Source organism: Phocoena phocoena, chromosome 14 (genome assembly GCF_963924675.1).
Source record: "Phocoena phocoena chromosome 14, mPhoPho1.1, whole genome shotgun sequence".
Lineage (NCBI taxonomy): Eukaryota > Metazoa > Chordata > Mammalia > Artiodactyla > Phocoenidae > Phocoena > Phocoena phocoena.
Window position 1 is genome coordinate 24,560,520 of NC_089232.1, and position 20,252 is coordinate 24,580,771.

Sequence of the window (20,252 nt, forward strand, 5' to 3'; positions counted from 1 at the left end):
GTCATGTTTTCATTGTCATTCATCTCTAGGTATTTTTGATTTCCTCTTTGATTCCTTCAGTGATCCCTTGGTTATTTAATAACGTATTGTTTAGCCTCCATGTGTTTGTGTTTTTTGTGTTTTTTTCCCTGTAATTTATTTCTTATCTCATAGCGTTGCGGTCAGAAAACATGCTTGATATGATTTCCGTTTTCTTAAATTTACTGAGGCTTGATTTGTGACCGAAGATGTGATCTATCCTGGAGAATGTTCCATGTGCACTTGAGAAGAAAGTGTAATCTGCTGTTTTTGAATGGAATGTTCTATAAATATCAATTAAATCTATCTGGTCTGTAGTGTCATTTAAAGCTTGTGTTTCCTCATTAATTTTCTGTCTGGATGATCTGTCCATTGGTGTACATGAGGTGTTAAAAGTCCCCCACTATTATTGTGTTGCTGTTGATTTCCTCTTTTATAGCTGTTAGCTTTTGCATTTTGTATTGAGGTGCTCCCATGTGGGTGCATATATGTTTATAATTGTTATGTCTTCTTCTTGGATTGATCCCTTGATCGTTATGTAGTGTCCTTCCTTGTGTCTCGTAACATTCTTTATTTTAAAGTCTATTTTATTTGAAATGAGTATTGCTACTCCAGCTTCTTTTGATTTCCATTCACATGGAATATCTTTTTCCATCCCTTCACTTTCAGTCTGTATGTGTCCCAAGGACTGAAGGAGGTCTCTTGTGGACAGCATATATTTGGATCTTGTTTTTGTATACATGCAGCAAGCCTGTGTCTTTTGGTAGGAGCATTTAATCCATTCACATTTAAGGTAATTATTGATATGTATGTTACTGTTACCATTTTCTTACTTGTTTTGGGTTTGTTTTCATAGGTCCTTTTCTTCTCTTGTGTTTCCCACTTAGAGAGAAGTTCCTTTAGCATTTGTTGTAGAGCTGGTTTGGTGGTGCTGAATTCTTTTAGCTTTTGCTTGTCTGTAAAGCTTTTGATTTCTCCGTTGAATCTGAATGAGATCTTTGCAGGTAGAGTAGGCTTGGTTGTAGGTTCTTCCCTTTCATCACTTTTAAATATATCGTGCCCCTCCCTTCTGGGAGGGTTGTCCAATTTATTGGTATACTTTGTATTTCAGGTTGTCCATTGTCACTGCTCCTTCCCCCTGGATGAGGCTATCTACAGTTTCTGCTGAGAAATCAGCTGTTAACCTTACGGGAGCTCCCTTGTATGTTATTTGTCATTTTTGCCTTGTTGCTTTTAATAATTATTCTTTGTCTTTAATTTTTTTCAATTTGATTACTATGTGTCTCGGCATGTTTCTCCTTGGGTTTATCCTGCCTGGGACTCTCTGCACTTCCTGGACTTGGGTGGCTGTTTCATTTCCCATGTTAGGGAAGTTTTCTACTATTATCTCTTCAAATATTTTCTCAGGTCCTTTCTCTCTCTCTTCTCCTTCTGGGACCCCTATAAGGCAAATGTTGGTGCATTTAATGTTGTCCCAGAGGTCTCTTAGGTTGTCTTCATTTCTTTTCATTCATTTTTCTTTAGTCTGTTCCATGGCAGTGAATTCCACCATTCTGTCTTCCAGGTAACTTACCCGTTCTTCTGCCTCAGTTATTCTGCTATTGATTCCTTCTAGTGTATTTTTTATTTCCGTTAGTGTATTGTTCATGTCTGTTTTTTCTTTAATTCTTCTAGGTGTTTGTTCTTTCAGTTCTTCTAGGTCTTTGTTAAACATTTTTTGCATTTTCTTGATCTTTGTCTTCATTCTTTTTCTGAGGCCCTGGATCATCTTCACTATCATTATTCTGAATTCTTTTTCTGGAAGGTTGCCTATCTCCACTTCATTTAGTTGTTTTTCTGGGGTTTTATCTTGATCCTTCATCTGGTACATAGTCCTCTTCCTTTTCATTTTGTCTCTCTGTGAATGTGGTTTTCGTTCCACAGGCAGGATTGTAGTTCTTCTTGCTTCTGCTGTCTGTCCTCTGGTGTATGAGGCTATCTAAGAGGCTTGTGCAAGCTTCCTGATGGGAGGGACTGGTGGTGGGTAGAGCTGGGTGTTGCTCTGGTGGGCAGAGCTCAGTAAAACTTTAATCCACTTGTCTGCTGATGGGTGGGGCTGAGTTCCCTCCCTGTTAGTTGTTTGACCTGAGGTGACCCAGCACTGGAGGCTACAGTCTCTTTGGTGGGGCTAATGGCAGACTCCGGAAGGGCTCATGCCAAGGAGTACTTCCCAGAACTTCTGCCAGTGTCCTTGTCCCCATGGTAAGCCACAGCCACCCCCCACCTCTGCAGGAGACCCTCCAACACTAGCAGGTAGGTCTGGTTCAGTCTTCTATGGGGTCACTGCTCCTTCCCTCTGGTCCTGATGTGCCCACTACTTTGTGTGTGCCCTCCAAGAGTGGGGTCTCTGTTTCCCCCAGTCCTGTTGAAGTCCTGCAGTCAAATCCTGCTAGCCTTCAAAGTCTGATTCCCTGGGAATTCCTCCTCCCGTTCCCGGACCCCCAGGTTGGGAAGCCTGACGTGGGGCTCAGAACCTTCACTCCAGTGGGTAGACTTCTGTGGTATAATTGTTCTCCAGTTTGTGAATCACCCACCCAGTGGTTATGGGATTCGATTTTATTGTGATTGCGCCCCACCTCCCGTCTCATTGTGGCTTTTCCTTTGTCTTTTGATGTAGTTTATCATTTTTGGTGAGTTCCAGTGTCTTCCTGCCAATGATTGTTCAGCAGTTAGTTGTGATTCCAGTGCTCTCATAAGAGGGAGTGAGCGCACGTCTTTGTACTCCACCATCTTGAACCAATCTCCTATACCAGTGATACTTACTATTAATAAACTCTAGCAAAGTGTGGGGCAAATAAGTCATTACTAATGATTGTCAGGGGACCAAAATTGGCTGCTCGGTTCCATTACATAACATGCCCACTGTCAGATGGCTTATAAGAGGCAGAGCTAGGATTCCAACCCAGGGAATCTGCTCCAGAGCCTAGGTTCTTAACCACTGTGCTATAATGGGTGATTCATGACAGTATCTAAACATGGTAAGAATTTGTCTGTGAGGATGTTTCAGGTATAGGATGTAGCATATATAAAACTCTAGGGAAGGGCTTCTCTGGTGGCACAGTGGTTGAGGGTCCGCCTGCCGATGCAGGGGACACAGGTTTGTGCCCCGGTCCAGGAGGATCCCACGTGCCACAGAGCAGCTGGGCCCGTGGGCCATGGCCGCTGAGCCTGCACGTCCGGAGCCTGTGCATCCGGAGCCTGTGCTCCGCAACGAGAGGCCACAGCACTGAGAGGCCCGCGTACAGCCAAAAAAAAAAAAAAAAACTCTAGGGAAGATAACATAGCATGTGCAGAGAACTAAAAAGTAGTTGTTGGACTGAAAATACTTGGTTTAAGTTTAATAAAGAAGAACAAAAAGAAAGCAGAGGGACTGACTGGAGTCAAATAATACAGGGTTTTAAGGGAACTACTGAAATTTTTATGCAAATAGATGACATGACCATTTTTTTTGTTTTAGAAAGATAAATCCAGTTCAGGGGTTGGCAGATTACCACCTGTGGGCCAAATGTGGCCCACTATCTGCTTTTGTGAATGAAATTTTATTAAAGCCATGCTCATTCAATTATGTATTGTCTTTGGCTGCTTTTGCACTACAATGGCAGAGCTGAGAAGTTGTAACAGAGACTTTATGGCCCAGAAAGCCAGAAATATTTATTGGCCTTCTACCTAGCTCAAGGGTTCTTAACTTGTCTTATGCTGTGGACTCTTTTCAGTCTCATGAAGCCTAAGACCCCTTCTGAAGAAAACAAAGTAAAATGTATAGCTTTATAAAGGAAACATTAATTTGAAATATAATTGTTAAAATATATTTTTAAAGATTTGTAGTTTAGTAGTAAGTGCTTTATTAACATGTGAAATAACAGGAACCAGAAGCTCTTCTAATTTTTTTTCTAAAACAAGTTCATAAGCTACAGAAGTAATTAGTGATGAAGCCAGTATTAAGAATTGAAGCCTAGTAGACAAGTGAAGCTTTGTCTAGACTCTAGGTACAGTGCTGTCCAATAAAACTTTCTGTGAAGGTTCTGTATCTTCACAGTCCAGTACATTAGCCCCTAGCCACATGTATCTATAGAGTTCTTGAAATGTGGCTAGTGTGACTAAGGAACTGGACTTTTAATTTACTTAAATTTAAATAGTCACATATGGCTGGTAGTTACAGTACTGAACAGTGGTGCTGTAGAAGATGTCAGATTAGACAGTGTAAGGCAGTAATTGTAAAGTGTTGGTAGCATTGGGAACCTAAGGAGAAAATGCAGTGTTTGGAAATATGTAGGATAGTTTTAAATTATCATAGTGCCTGAGGTGTTGCTGGCATGTAGTGCCCTGAAGGCAAGAGATGATAAAGTTAAAGAATGTGGAACAGTTTACCAAGAATTGTCCCTCCTCTGATGCCCCTTTGAGAAACACTGATTGAAAGATGAAAACTTGTCCTGTAAGGAACACTTCGTGTTTGTTTTCTTTTTTTTCTGGAGAGGAAAAGAGGAAGAAGGAATGAGATAAGTGTAAGGACTGGTATGTAGAAGATGGAGTGCATTTATTTTTTTGTTCAGATGATAGAACTATTAGAATGATCCAGTACTGGAATATCGGCCTTGAGATGTGCACTGTTGCAGAGACTGCTTACCAATTGGGCATGATATTAACCTTTATTCTTTTTTTTTAATTGAAGTATAGTTGATTTATAATATTGTATTAGTTTCAGGTGTATAGCAAACTGATTCAGTTATATATATACTTTTCAGATTATTTTCCATTATAGGTTATTATAAGATATTGAATATAGTTCCCTGTAGGGGAACCCACCAGTAGGTCCTTGTTGTTTATCTATTTTATGTATAGTAGTTTGTGTCTATTAATCCCATACTCCTAATTTATCCCTCCCCCACACCCTTTCCCCTCTGGTAAACATAAGTTTTTTCCTATGTCTGTGAGTCTTTTTTTGTTCTGTTCTTGCCTCCTTTGTCATAGATTAATTGACAGTAGTTGTGTGTATTTATTTCTAGGCCCTCTGTTGTTTTCCATTGATCTATATATCTTCTTTTGTGCCAATACCATGCTGTTTTGATTACTGTAGCTCTATAGGACTGTCTGAAGTCTGGGAGAGTTATGCTTCCAGCTTTCTTCTTTCCCCTCAGGATTGCTTTGGCAGTTCTGGGTATTTTGTGGTTCCTTATAAATTTTAGGATTATTTGTTCTAGTTCTGTGAAAAATGTCATGGGCAGTTTGATAGGGATTGCATTAAATCTGTAGATTGCCTTGTATGGCCATTTTAACAATATTAATTCTTCCAATCCAAGAGCAGGTGATATCTTTCCATTTCTTTGAATCATCATCAATTTCCTGTATCACTGTTTTATATACAGTTCTTAGCATATAGGTCTTTCACCTCCTTAGGTTTCTTCCTAGGATATTTTTTTCTTTGGAATTTTTTTTTGATGTGATTTTAAATGGGTTTGTTTTTTTACTTTCTCATTCTGATATTTCATTGTTAAAGAAATGCAACAGATTTCTGTATATTAATCGTGTATCCTAGCTATCTTGCTGAATTTATTTATTCTAATAGTTTTTATGTGGAATCTTTATGGTTTTCTGTATAGAGTATCATGTCATCTATGTATAATGATAGTTTTATTTCTTATGTTCCAGTTTGGATACATTTTATTTCTTGTCCGATTGCTGTGGCTAGGACAGCCAAAACTATGTTGAATAGAAGTGGTAAGATATTTGTCTTTCTCTGTGTGACTGATTTCACTTAGTATGATAATCTCCAGGTCCATCCATGTTGCTGCAAATGGCATTATTTCATTCTTTTCAATAAATATCACAAATATCGTATGATATCACTTATATGCAGAATCGAAAAAAATGATACAAATGAACTTATTTACAAAACAGAGTCACAGACTTAGAGAATGAACTTATGGTTACCAGGGGGGAAGGGTGAGAGGGAAGGACAGATTGGGAGTTTGGGATTGACATGTACACACTGCTATATTTAAAATAGATAACCAACAAAGACCTACTGAATAGCACAGGGAACTCTGCTCAATGCTCTGTAATAACCTAAATGGGAAAAAATTTTGAAAAAGAATAGATATATGTATAGCTGAATTATTTTGTTGTATACCTGAAATTAACACAACATTGTCAATCAACTATACTCCAGTATAAAATAATAAATAAATAGAGACACAATTCTTATTTGCATTCCTTGTAGAAAGATCAAGTACACGTAGCACTGCTGCCTAGAGTCATTACATTTCTTTAAAATGTAAGCAGAATTAAATCTTTCATGATTATTTTATGAGATGGTAATATATTTTTCTCCTTTGACCCATGTACTTGGTAATGTGTTGGAATAAATTCTGGAATGTATACTGACTAAGAAAAAAAATGGTAAGAGTGACATCCTTGTTCAGAATTTAGTGGGAAGGCATTCAGCTTTTCACCATTGAGTATTATATAGGCTGTGGGTTTGTCATAAATAGCTTTTATTATGTTGAGATATGTTCCCTCTATACCCACTTTGGTGAGAGTTTTTATGATGTATGGATGTTGAGGTTTGTCACATGCTTTTTTATGCATCTGTTGAGATAGTCATGTGATTTTGGGCTTTCCTTTTGTCAATGTGGTGTATCACATTGATTGATTTGTGTATGTTGAACCATCCTTGTGACCCTGGGATGAATCCAGCCTGATCATGGTATATAATCTTTTTTATGTATTGTTGGATTTGATTTGCTAATATTTTGTTGAGGATTTTTGCATCGATGTTTATCAAAGATATTGGCCTATAATTTTCTCTTTTTTTTGTAGTGTCTTTCTCTGATTTTGGTAGCAGGGTGATGGTGGCTTCATAGAATGAATTTGGGAGTGTTTCCTCGTCTTCAGTCTTTTGGAAGAGTTTGAGAAGAGTAAGTTCCTCATTGTATGTTTGGTAGAATTGCCCTGTGAAGCGGTCAGGTCCTGGGCTTTTGTTTGTAGGGAGTTTTTTTATTACCAGTTCTATTTCACTTCTAGTGATCAGTCTGTTCAAAGTATCTGTATCTTCTTGATTCAGTTTCAGCAGACTGTATGTTTCTATAAACTTGTTCATTCCTTCTTTGTTGTCCAATTTGTTGGCGTATAATTGTTCATAGTATTCTCTTATGATTTTTCGTATTTCTGTGGTATCAGTGTTATTTCTCCTCTTCCATTTCTTATTTTATTTATTTGGTTCCTCTCTCTTTTCTTCTTGGTGAGCCTGGCTAGAGGTTTGTCGATTTTGTTTATCTTTTCAAAAAAACGGCTCTTGGTTTTATTGATCTTTTCTGTTGTTTTTTTGATCTCTATTTTATTTATGTCCTCTCCGATCTTTATTATTTCCTTCCTTCTGCTGACTTTGGGGTTTTTTTGTTCTTTTTCAGATTCTTTTAAGTGGTAGGTTAGGTTGTTTATTTGAGAAATTTCTTGTTTCTTGAGGAAGGATTGTATCACTATCAACTTCCTTCCTAGAACTGCTTTGCTGTATCCCATAGATTTTACATGGTTGTGTTTTCATTGTCATTTGTCTTGAGGTATTTTCTGACTTCTTTTATTTCATTGTTGATGCATTGGTTTTTTATTAGTGTGTTGTTTAGTCTCCATGTGTTTGTTCTTTTCCCATTTTTCTGTCTGTGGTTGATTTCTGCTTTCATACCAGTATGGTCAGAAATGCTTAAAATCTATACTCTTAAATTTTTTGAGGCTTGTTTTGTGCCCCAGTATGTGGTTAACCCTACTGAATGTTCCATGTTCACTTGAAAACAATGTGTATTCTGCTTTGTTTGGCTGTAGTATCCTGTAGAAATCAATTAACTCCAACTGGTCTGTTGTGTCATTTAGGTCCTCTGTTGCCTTATTGATTTGCTGTCTGGAACGTCTGTCCATTGATGTCAGTGGGGTATTAAAGTCTCCCACTATTATTGTATTCCTGTCAATTTCTCCCTTTGTGCCTGTTAGTATTTGCTTTATATACTTAGGTGCTCCTATATTGGGTACATATATGTTAATGGGTGTAATACCCTCTTCTTGTATTGATCCCTTTATCATTATATAATGTCCTTCTTTGTCTTTATGGCCTTTGTTTTAAAGTCTGTTTTGTCTGATATGAGTATTGCTACTACCACTTTCTCGTCGTTTCCATTTGCATGGAATATCTTTTTCCATCCCCTCATTTTCTGTTTGTGTGTGTCTTCCACCCTGATGTGAGTCTCTGGTAGGCATCATATTATGGGTTCTTGTTTTCTTATGCAACCTGCCCCTCTGTGTCTTTTAATCAGAGCATTTAGTCCATTGACATTGAAAGTAATTATTGATAGGTATGTATTTGTTGCCATCTTAAACCTTGTTTTCTAATTATTTTTGTAGTTCTTTTTGTTTTTCCTTTTGTAGTTTGATGGTTTTCTTTTATATTATGCTTGAGTTCCTTTCTTTTTGGTTTTTGTGAATCGATTGTATGTTTTAAATTTGTGGTTACCATGGGGTTCAAGTATGTTGACCCATAACTATACTTGCTTTAAAGTGATAGTCATACAAGTTCAAACACACTGTAAAAAAAATCTACATCTTTAGAGTCCCCCTCTCTCACATTTTTTAATTTTGATGTCATATTTTACATCTTCATGCTTATTCTTTTGCTGTTCATTGTAGTTATAATTGCTTTTACAAAAATATTTGTAATTATTTTTTAATCTATGTACTAGCTTATTTAAGTGGTCTTCAATCCTTTTATATATTGGCTTTCCCATTGTGATTTTCCCTTACCTATAGATTCTTGTTTCTCTTTTATTTAGAGAAGACCTTTCAATATTTCTTCTAGGGTAGGTTTAGTAATACTGAATTTTTTTAGTTTTTGCTTGTCTGAGAAATTCTTTCTCTCTCCTTCTATTCTAAATGATAATCTTGATGGGTAGAATATCCTAGGTTGCAGGGTTTTCCCTTTCAGGACTTTGAATATATCATGCCACTCCCTTCTGGCCTGCAGAGTTTCTACAGAGAAATCAATTGATAGCCTTATGGTGGTTCCCTTGTAATTAACTCTTTGTTTTTCTCTTGCTACCTTTAGAATCCTCTCTTTAACTTTTGCCATTTTAATTATGATGTATCTTGGTGTGGGTCACTTTGGGTTCATCTTGTTTGGGACCCTCTGTGCTTCCTGTGCCTGGATATCTGTTTCCTTCTTCAAGGTTTGGGATGTTTTCAGCCATAATTTCTTCAAATATATTTTAAATCCCCTTTTCTCTCTCTTCTCCTTATGGAACCTCTATTATGCATAGTTTGGCATGCTTTATATTATCGCATAGTTCTTACATGTTATCTTCATATTCTGTTCATTTGTCTTTCTGTCTGCTGTTCTGATTGAGTGATTTCCATTATTCTGTCTTCCAGATCACTTATACGTTCTGTGTTATTTAGTCTGCTATTCATTGCTTCTAGATTGGTTTTTATTTCAGCAGTTGAGTTGTCTAATTTTGATTTGGTTCATCTTCATAGTTTCTAGTTCCTTGTTACAGTGCTCTGCATTTCTATTGATAATCTTTCTTAATTCCTTTAGCATTTTTATTACCTTCTTTTTGGACTCAAGGTCTAGTAGACTGGTGAGGTTTGTTTCAGAAATTATTTGTTCTTTCAGGGGATTTCTCTTGTTCTTTTAATTAAGAGTAGTTCCTCTGCTTTTTCATTTTACTTAACTTTCTCTATGAATTTAGGAGAAACATTTATCTACTGTGGTCTTGAAGGGGTGTTTTTATGTGGGAGCATCCCTGTGTAGACTCTGTGAGTCAGATATTTTTGGTGTGTGGGCTGGTTTTGGTGTGGGTGCCAGCCATGTCTTTCCTTAGCATTTGCTGGCCATTAACCCCTTGATAGGGGGTGTGATTGGTGTTGAAGCATCTAGAACCTGGGCTCTATGGTGGGCAGGAACTCCTCTTTGCTCTGAGGCTATCACAGCTCTGTTGGAAGTGGGGTCTGCTCCACAACTGTTGGAGTAGAAGCCCTGAAGTTTGTGTTTGATGAGATTTCATTGCCATTGAGTGCATGCCCTGCCCCAAAGCAGGCGACTGTTGGTGCAAGTGGGGCCTGTATGGTCACATTGAGCCCATGCACTGCCTAGGCAGGCATCTGCAGTTCCTCTCAGGCTCAGTGCAATGTTGTGTCCCTTTCTCTGTTGTGTTTCACTCCAGACCTAGTGGTAGGCTCTTTTGTGGCGTGGGCTGTGGCTGGAGGCTGGGGCGCTGTGGCTGCAGGATCAAGGTTGTTGTGCTGCTGCCTGGGACCTGGGCTGCCTCTGTGGCACACCTCTCCCAGGACCTGTCCACCCCAATTCCAGCTCCAAGCTGAGGTGTGGAGTGGGCAGGGCTGGAGCATTCTCACCAGGAAATGAACCACTGTATGCTGCTGCCCAGGGCCTTTCCACCGAACCTCAATGCCCAGCCACTGTGCATTTCTGTGATACCACCTGGTGTGCTCACTGACAAAGTGTGCCACAGCTGGACTCACCCCTCCCTGTGTACATTGACAATGGGCTCCATGTTTCAGCCTGGACCACACCCCAGGCCGTCAGGGCTGTCTCTACTGTCTCCACACGGGTAAATGGAGTCCTTTCCCACATCCTGTCTGCCCAAAATTCAGCACTTAACGTGTTTGTGGTCCCACTTGGCACATGGTTCGGATTGGTAAGTGAGGTGAGGCTTGGGAAGTGCAGCAAGGCATCAGCCACCAGCACTGGTTCCTTTCCATCCTGATTGTTAGGAAGCTAGCATGCCTGCACTCCTCACAAGTATAGTCTAGGCTTCCGCAGCCCCTCTGTCTGTCCCAGCAGATGTCCCAGCAGATTTCCCAGCTGGCAGGGGGCTCCCCAGGCAAGGGTCTGCCCGTGTGGACCTTCTCTCCTTTACAGATCTCTCCCGGGGCACAGGTCCTGTCGCTTTTTTTTTTTTCCTGTCCTACCCAGTTACATGGAGATCCTTCTTGCAGCTTTGGTTATGTGGGAGATCTGCCTGTTTCCAGTTGGTTTTCTATGAGAATTGTTCCACATGTAGATGTGTTTTTTATGTGTTCGTGGGGAGAGGTGAGCTCCTACTCTGCCATCTTGATCCCCCTCGTAACCTCTACTCTTCAGATAGGATGATCTATGTGAAAATTATTTTTGAGTTATAAATCTACAAAAACATGATGTTTTTATTATTATAAAGCAATATGCTAACATTAATTCATCTCGTGTCTGACCAGCATCTGCTATGTGGGAACCCTTGAGCTAGGTGTTAGATATAGACAGGACAGGATAGAATTCTCTTCCTTGAACTTGTATTTCTTTATTGTAGTTTGAGAGAGGATTAGCTTTATGTAACACTAATATCTCACTAGTGAGTCCATTGCTTGTGATTTATTAATTAAACCCCACCAAATCACTTGCTGGTGAATTGCTTCAAGTATTTGTTTCTGTATTTATACACTTGAATATTTGAACCTAAGTGTATCATCTTAACTCTGGTGACCCATTAAAATCCCCTAGGGGGCTTCCCTGGTGGCACAGTGGTTGAGAGTCCGCCTGCCGATGCAGGGGACACGGGTTCGTGCCCCGGTCTGGGAAGATCCCACATGCCACGGAGCGGCTGGGCCCGTGAGCCATGGCTGCTGAGCCTGCGCGTCCGGAGCCTGTGCTCCGCAACAGGAGAGGCCACAGCAGTGAGAGTCCCGCGTACCGCAAAAAAAAAAAAAAAAAAAATCCCCTAGGGAGCTATAAAAACATACTGCTGCTCAACTCCACCTCAGATCAACTGCATTTAGATCCCGTGTTTTGGATGGGAGACTAGTTATCAGATTATCAACCTTCCCAGGTGATTCTAATGCATATAGCCAGGGTCAAGAAATGCTGCCATTATCCTGAGTGTTTTGGGAGGATGAAGAGACACCTTACCTGCATCATTTTCCTGGTACTATTCTACAAGAAATTCTAGTCTATAAAAAGTAAATCACTTATTTAATATTCCTTGTTTTTAATGAGCTTATGTTGCTTTGTAGTGTTCATCACTTACTGCTTCATAATTAATTCAAGCACTACTTGTTTTCTTTCGTTCTGGTGTCAAGTATATTGATCTATAATTTCTGAAATCTCTCTATCTCTTTCAAAAATCAGAGTATTTGTGTATCTCCTGGCATATGGCGTCTTTTCTATTTATTTCTCAAAAGATTTGGACCAATTTGTGGGAAAGGTTAGAAAATTTTACTCAGTGGCTTGGTATCCCTAATTAATATCTTGAAGTGCTTGAAACAATGATTTCTCTTGCTATTTTGTTTACCTTAGTATTTTGCTTAAGAAACCATTTGTTTCCAGAGTGTAAAGATAAATTTCAGCTTAGATCATGCATGAAGAAACTTGTTTTGAGTTAGAAGAGCCTATATTAATGAAGTTCGTACTGAATAAAATGAAGAAAAAATAAAATAATCCTCTATTAAAAGATGTTGTCCCTGAAGTATTTTAAACCTGGTAAATTGCCTGATTATTTCTTTTATACTTTTTAACTTATGTTTATTCATGTGAGAATCGCCACAGGACCTTGGAGGCTGATTTGAATGTGTGCTGGATTTTAGTCTGTTTCTCAGTCCCTATGTGCCTGGATGCCCAAAGGCGAGGGGCAGGTCATAGTAGAATGTCCCTGTTACTTTATAAGGCAGACTGCTCTACCACTTATCATTCTACCCTCCATGCTCCAAGAGTAACTCCATGCTCAGCCCTCTCCACATCCCTACCCTGATAATTTCAGAGCTTCTGGAAATGAGAAGTAGCCCTCAACAAAAAGTCAGCAAAAACACCTAATGAAGAAGGTAGAAAAAAGATAAATTGGAGTCGTTTCAATATTTTCTGATACTTCTAGATTTGTTTCATTTCTTTAATTTATATTTAATCTCTATCAAAATAATTATCTTCTATTGAAACAGATTTTGAGTCATTATATCAAAATAGTGAAAAAATTGGAAAAACGGTGCTCTTTTCCTTTAAATATGAGGAATATTTCTTTCTGTTAGTATTTTGTTTTCAATGTCCTCCTCTTTGTTTCTTTCAGTAAATATCCCTGATGCAGCTTTTATTCAGGCAGCCTACCGAAAACGTGATTTGGCCAGGGCCCAAGAGGACTATATTTCTTTGGATGTAAAACATGCCTTCACCATCTCTGGTATGAAGAAAAACACTGACTATCCTGAGAGTGAGCCTGATGATCATGAAAATATAATACCATTTACCCCAAAGCCTCAAACACTTAGACAAAAGATGGCTGAAACAGCAGGTACATATTTAATTTATTTATAATAAATGAACATTAAGGCATTTTTCATTAGAATATAATTTATGATAAAAATATCCATAAAAACATAATGTAGTATCTCCTATTCTAAAGGTTGTTTAAGTTATTTTTTAAATACCAATTTACTGACATCATGGCTTCTAAAATACATGTCTGTATCAAAATGTTATCAAAGGGTACATGCAATAATAATGTTTACTGTTATCTGATCTCCACTTGATCTTTCTTGACAGGTTAAAAAATTTGTAGTTTCCTATTTTTGATATTGAAAACTTTTGTTGTCACCTTTATAAGATTTTTTTTTAACATGGAAACATCGGTAGGATTTTGGTGTCATGTGTTAAAATCTTCCCTGCTCTAGTAAAAAGTTTTCCTCAACCAATAATCCTTAGGTATCAAAGAACTATTTTCACATTTCTCATTTATAAACAATAATGTTTTACCAACTTTTTGTCATTTCAAATAATACTATTTCAGAATGAGACTTTTGGTTCCTATTAACCCAGAAATTATTTTTGCATGTTTAGATTCTCAGGTAGAATTGAGAATCTCTGATAAAACCAAATGTTGCATTTTTTCCAAGCTTTTTCATATGTGAGACCATCATGTTTTGAGTGAGACAGTTTGGTGATAAATGCAGATTCTGAAGTCAGATTGCTAGATTCAGGTCCTAGGTTCAACACAGTCCTTAGATAGAGGACTGTGTTATGTAACATCCTGTTATCTTAGTTTATTTATAAAGAGAGAGTGAATTATGAATTGTGAAGAAAAGGTTAACACATATAAAGAGCTGCTAAGCCATTTATAAGCTCCCCTATTGCTAATTGCTGCTGCTATTAGAATGGAAAAATATGGAATATTTATACATGAACTTTTTTTTCAAGCAACCAGAAATGAAGAAACAAGTGAAGATAGTGAAGAAGATAAAAAATATCAAGATATTTGGGAACAGCAGCAGATGAGAAGAGCAGTTAAAATCACAAAGGTAATAATCTTTTATGCCATATGTATTAGTTTCCTGTGGCTACTGTAACAAATTACCACAAACTTGATGGCTAAAACAACAGACATTTATTCTCTCACAGTTGTTGAGGCTAGAAGTCTCAATTCAAGGTGTTGACAGGGCTGTGCTCCTTTTGAAGGCCCTAGGAAAGAATTCTTTCTTTTTTTCCTTTTTTTCCCCCCTTTTTCTTTTTTTAATTGAAGTAGAGTTGACATAACAGTATTATGTTAGTTTCAGGTGTACAAGACAGTGATTGACTTTTAAATACATTATGAAATAAATCACCATAAGTCTAGTAACAATCTTTCACCATGCAAAATTATTACAGTGTAATTGACTATGTTCTTTATGCTGTATATCATATCCCTGTGACTTATTTTATAACTGGAAGTTTGTACCTCTTAATCCCCTTCATTTATTTCACCCTACCCCCATCCGCCTCCCCTCAGGCAACCACCAGTTTGCTCTTTGTGTCTATATTGTCTGTTTCTGTTTTGTTTGTTTCATTTTTTAGATTCCACATATAAGTGAGATCAAAGAGATTGTCCTTCTCTGTCCTGTTACACTTAGCATAATACCCTCTATGTCCATCCATGTTGTTGCAAATGGCATGATTTCATTCTTTTTTATGGATGAATAATATTCAGTTGTGTATATATACCACATATTCTTTATCTATTTGTATATCAATGGACACTTAAGTTGCTTCCATATCTTGGCAATTGTGAATAATGCTGCAATGAGCATAGGGTTGCATATAACTTTTCAAATTAACATTTTTGTTTTCTTCAGGTAATTACCCAGAGTGGAATTGCAGGATCATATGGTAGTTCTATTTTTAATATTTTGAGGAATCTCCATGCTGTTTTCTGTGGTGGCTGCACCAATTTACATTCCCACCAACAATGCACAAGGGTTCCCTTTTCTCCACATCCTTGCCAACCCTTCTTGTTTGTTGTCTTTTTGATAATAACCATTCTAATAGGTGTGAGGTATCTTATTTTGGTGTTGATTTGCATTTCCCTGATGTTTAGTGATGTTGAGCATCTTTTCATGTTTCTGTTGGCCATTTGTAAATCTTCTTTGAATAAATGTCTTTTCAGATCCTCTGTGTATTTTTTGATCAGATTTTTTTTTTGATATTGAGGTGTATGAGTTCTTTTCCTAATTTGAATATTAACAATTTATCAGATATATCATTTGCAGATACCTCCTCCCATTCAGTAGAGTACCTTTTTGTTTTATTGATGGTTTCCTTTGCTTGTGCAGAAGGTTTTCAATTTGTAGTCTGATGTGATTATCTTTGCTTTTATTGCCCTTGTCTGAGAAGACATATCCAAAAAATATTGCTGAGACTCATGTTGAAGAGCATACTACCTATGTTTTCTTCTAGTTTTATGGTTTCAAAAATGAGTTTTGTATATGGTATAAGAAAGTGGTCCAGTTTCATTCTTTTGCATGTAGCTGTCCAGTTTTCCCAGCACCATTTATTGAAGGGACTGTCTTTTCCCACATTGTATATCCTTGTCACCTTTGTTGTAGATTAATGGACCATATAAGTATGGGTTTATATCTGGGCTCTCTATTCTGTTGCATTGATCTATGTGTCTGTTTTTGTGACAGTAACATACTGTTTTGATTACAATATAGTTTGAAATATATAGTGTGAAACCAGGGAGCTTGATATCTCTAGCTTTGTTCCTTCTCAAGATTGCTTTGGCTGTTTCAGGGTCTTTTATAGTTCCATATAAATGTCAAAATTATTTGTTCTAGTTCCATGAAATATTTCACTGGTATTTTGGTAGGGATTGCATTGAATCTCCCAGCAGAGAATTCTTTCTTGCTTTTTCTAAGTTCTGGTAGCTCCAGGTATTCCTTGCTTTGTGACTACATAACTTCTATCTCTACCTCCTTCTCCACATGGCCTTCTCTGTGCCTCTACTTTGTGTATCTCTTATGAGGATACTTGTCATTGGATTTAGGGTCTACTTGGATAATCCAGGATGATCTCATCTTGAGATTCTTCACTTAATTATAACCACAAAGACCCTTTTTCCAAATAAGGTCATATTCAGAGGTTCCAGGGGTTAGGATATAGACCTATCTTGGGAGGCCATCATTCAACCCACTATACCATGTACATTATGTTCTTTTCCCACTAGATTATAAATACTTTCTACATATTGCAAGTCCCTTGAGGGAACCATCTTTTTTACTTTTAATTTTACAGTTATATGGTAGATGCCTAAATGTGAAGTTCAAACAAATAAATAGTGAGGGTTAAAACAAAACTAACAAACAAAAAAAAGTATTATACTTGGGGTGGAAAGTCCTAGATTTGGGTTGTGGCTCTACCACTAAAATACACTCTCCCTGAAGTTAAGAATTATTAACTACGTTTTTCAGTGTTATATCCCATAGTGCCTAATATTGTGAGAGCTCAATAATTATTTGTATGACTTTGAGAAAATAATTTCATTTTTCTAAATCTCAGTTTTCTCATCAATAAATTGGGAATAATAAAGTGGGAATGATAATGTTACCTACCTGAGTAGGTGGCTGTAAGGCTCAAAGTTATAATGGTCTAATCTAAGTCAAAGTGCTTATAAATTGTATAACAAATGCAAGTTTTATTTTTAATCTTTTTAATAGGAGTGCTTTGAAAGATTTTTTGTTCTTTTAAGCAAGAAAGTATTGTACGATCTTCATGTTATTAAAACTAAAAAGCTAAGTAAAAGTAAGCCTTCAGTTACAATTTAGAAGTCTTTGAGCCTTTTTTTTTTTTGTTAGTTATTTGCAATCTGAATTTTTTTGCTATTAGTAAGAACTGGTAAATATTTGCTTGGTTTTTTTCCTTCCTTTTTTTTTTTCTTTCTTTTGTTCAGATGTGTGTTTTTTGAACTTTTCTCTTAAGGTAATGGCCAAGCATGGTATTACTAATAAAGAAGATGAACATTTTTATGGCACTTACTACATTTTTCTCTGTTGTCTTCTAGAGAAAATTTAGATCACTCTGTAACGCCACTGTTATTATGGGAATGTTTTACCATAATCTTGCCAGCTTTAGGTATCAGTTCACTTGGTGAAAATGGAATCTCAAGTTTATTTGATTTGCATTTTTATTACTGACGTGGGTGCATTTACTGATTTCTTTATTAAAAATTTACTGCATGCCACTGTACTCATTTCCTGTGACTGCTCTAACAAATTACTACAAACTAAATGACTTGAAACAACCAAATTCTATTTTCTCACACTTTTGGAGGCCAAAAGTCCAAAATCAAGGTGTTGATATGGCTACACTCCTTCCAAAAAGCTCTAGAGGATAATCTATTCCTTGACTATTTTAGCTTCTGTTGGCTGTTGGCGTTCCTTGGCATAGAGCTGTATCTCTCTACTCCATCTTCACGTCACCTCCTCTTTTTGCATCCCAAACTCTCTCTCCTTCTTTTCTATGAGGCTACATGTAATTACAGTTAGGACTCATTTAGATAATCCAGGATAAGCTCCTATTCTCCAGAACCTGAACTTAATCACATCTTTTGCCATATAAGGTAATATTCATTCACAGGTTTGGGATTTTAGAACCTGGGCATATCTTTTGGGGATCACCGTGTAGCCTCTATAACTACTTAACAGTGGTAGACAAAAGCATGTACAATCTTTGCAGGGGAGAGACAGCTAAACAAAATAATTATAGTAAAATCTTACAAGGTTCTGTGTCAGAATTCTGTACAGGGTTCTGAAATAGCACAAAGGAACAAGTGAGTGGTCAGTTTTGTAGGCGAGAGGGTGGATGGGAAAAACCTGTAAGTAAATGGTCAAATTTGAATGAGTCTTTGAAAGATGTTTATGATGTAAGGGATTTGAAGCAAAAGAGGATATCAGGGGTGAAGACATGAAGTTTGAAAAGGTCTGGTTAATTTGGGAATTTGTAGGTATGATTCGAACTGGATAGGAGACTTGGTAAGAATTGATATGAGAAATGATGGAGTCTCATGGAAAATATAAAAAGTATAGTTTAGCCATTGAGTTGACTAATTATCTGGTCCACTTTTTCACATATCCTTTTCTAAAACAGGTTCTTCAGAACCTTTTCAACATTCTAAGCATGATGGTGATGAGTGAGTTACGATGAGCCAGAGGACAGTAATATGAAATGTACTGAGTTACAACATGTATTAGCTAGGAATACATTCCTCTGAAATTAACAGAAAACCCAAATAATGGTGGCTTAAAGAACATTAAAAGCCTTATCTAGAAACCCACCAGCAGACTTCCATTTGCTTTCCTTTCATTAGACTGGAGTTAGGTGGCAACATCTATCATGAAAAACCAGTATTTGGTTTGTTGTTTTAATTTATTTTACTGAAGTATAGTTTATTTACAATATTGTGTTAATTTCTACTGTACAGGAAAGTGATTCAGTTATACATATATATACATTCTTTTTCATATTCTTTTCCATTATGATTTATCACAGGATATTGAATAGAGTTTCCTGGGCTATAGAGTAGGACCTTGTTGATTATCCATTCTGTATATAATAGTTTCCATCTGCTAATCCCAAACTCCCAGTGTACCCCTCCCCCACTCCCCCTTGGCAACCACAAGTCTGTTCTCTATGTCTGTGAGTGTGTTTCTGTTTTGTAGATACGTTCATTTCTGTCATATTTTAGACTCCACATATAAGTGATATCATATGGTATTTCTCTTTCTCTTTCTGACTTACTTCACTTAGCATGATAATATCTAGGGCCATCCATGTTGCTGCAAATGGCATTATTTCATTCCTTTTTATGGCTGAGTAGTATTCCATTGTATATATGCACCACATCATCTTTATCCATTCATCTTCAGTGGACATTTAGGTTGTTTCCATGTCTTGGCTATTGTAAATAGTGTTGCAATGAACATTGGGGTGCATGTATCTTTTTGAATTATAGTTTTCTCTGGATGTATGCCCAGGAGTGAGATTGCAAAATCATATGGCAACTCTATTTTTAGTTTTTTGAGGAACCTCCATACTGTTTTCCACAGTGGCTGCACCAATTAGCCTTCCCAACAACAGTGTAGGAGGGTTCCCTTTTCTCCATACCCTCTCCAGCATTTGTTATTTGTATACTTTTTAATGATGGCCATTCTGACTGGTGTGAGGTGATACCTCATTGTAATTTTGTTTTGCATTTTTCTAATAATTATCAGTATTCAGCATCTTTTCTTGTGCCTGTTGGACATCTGTATGTCTTTTTAGAGAAATTTCTATTTAGGTCTTCTGCCCATTTTTCTATTGGGTTGGTTTTTTTGTTACTGAGTTGTGTGAGCTGTTTGTAGATTTTGGAAATTAAGCCCGTGTCAGTTACATCATTTGCAAATATTTTCTTCCAGTCTGTAGGTTGTCTTTTCATTTTGTTTATGGTTTCCTTTGCTGTGCAAAAGCTTATATGTTTGATTAGGTCCAACTTGTTTATTTTTGCTTCTATTTCTGTTGCCTTGGGAGACTGACCTAAGAAAACATTAGTATGATTTATTTCAGAGAATGTTTTGCCTATGTTGTCTTCTAAGAGTTTTATGGTGTCATGTCTTATATTTAAGTCTGTAAGCCATTTTGAGTTTATTTTTTTGTGTATGGAGTAAGGGTATGTTCTAACTTCATTGATTTACATGTGGCTGTCCAACTTTCCCAGCACCACTTCCTGAAGAGACTGTCTTTTCTCCATTGTATATTCTTGCCTCCTTTGTTGAAGATTAATTGACCATAGGTGTGTGGGTTTATTTCTGGTCTCTCTCTTCTTTTCCATTGATCCATATGTCTGTTTTTGTGTCGGTACCATGCTGTTTTTATTACTGTGGCTTTCTAGGATTGT

General features: G+C 37.2%; 1 protein-coding gene across 1 annotated transcript in view; it reads left to right on the top strand.

Annotated features, from left to right (window-relative positions):
* The window catches only part of GCFC2 (GC-rich sequence DNA-binding factor 2), a 72,894-nt gene that overhangs the window by 7,889 nt on the left and 44,753 nt on the right, over positions 1-20,252 (top strand). Inside the window, exons 3-4 of the mRNA XM_065890797.1 lie at positions 13,143-13,364; positions 14,267-14,367. Of these exons, the coding sequence (XP_065746869.1) occupies positions 13,143-13,364; positions 14,267-14,367 (323 nt within the window). The remainder of the gene's footprint in view (positions 1-13,142; positions 13,365-14,266; positions 14,368-20,252) is intronic.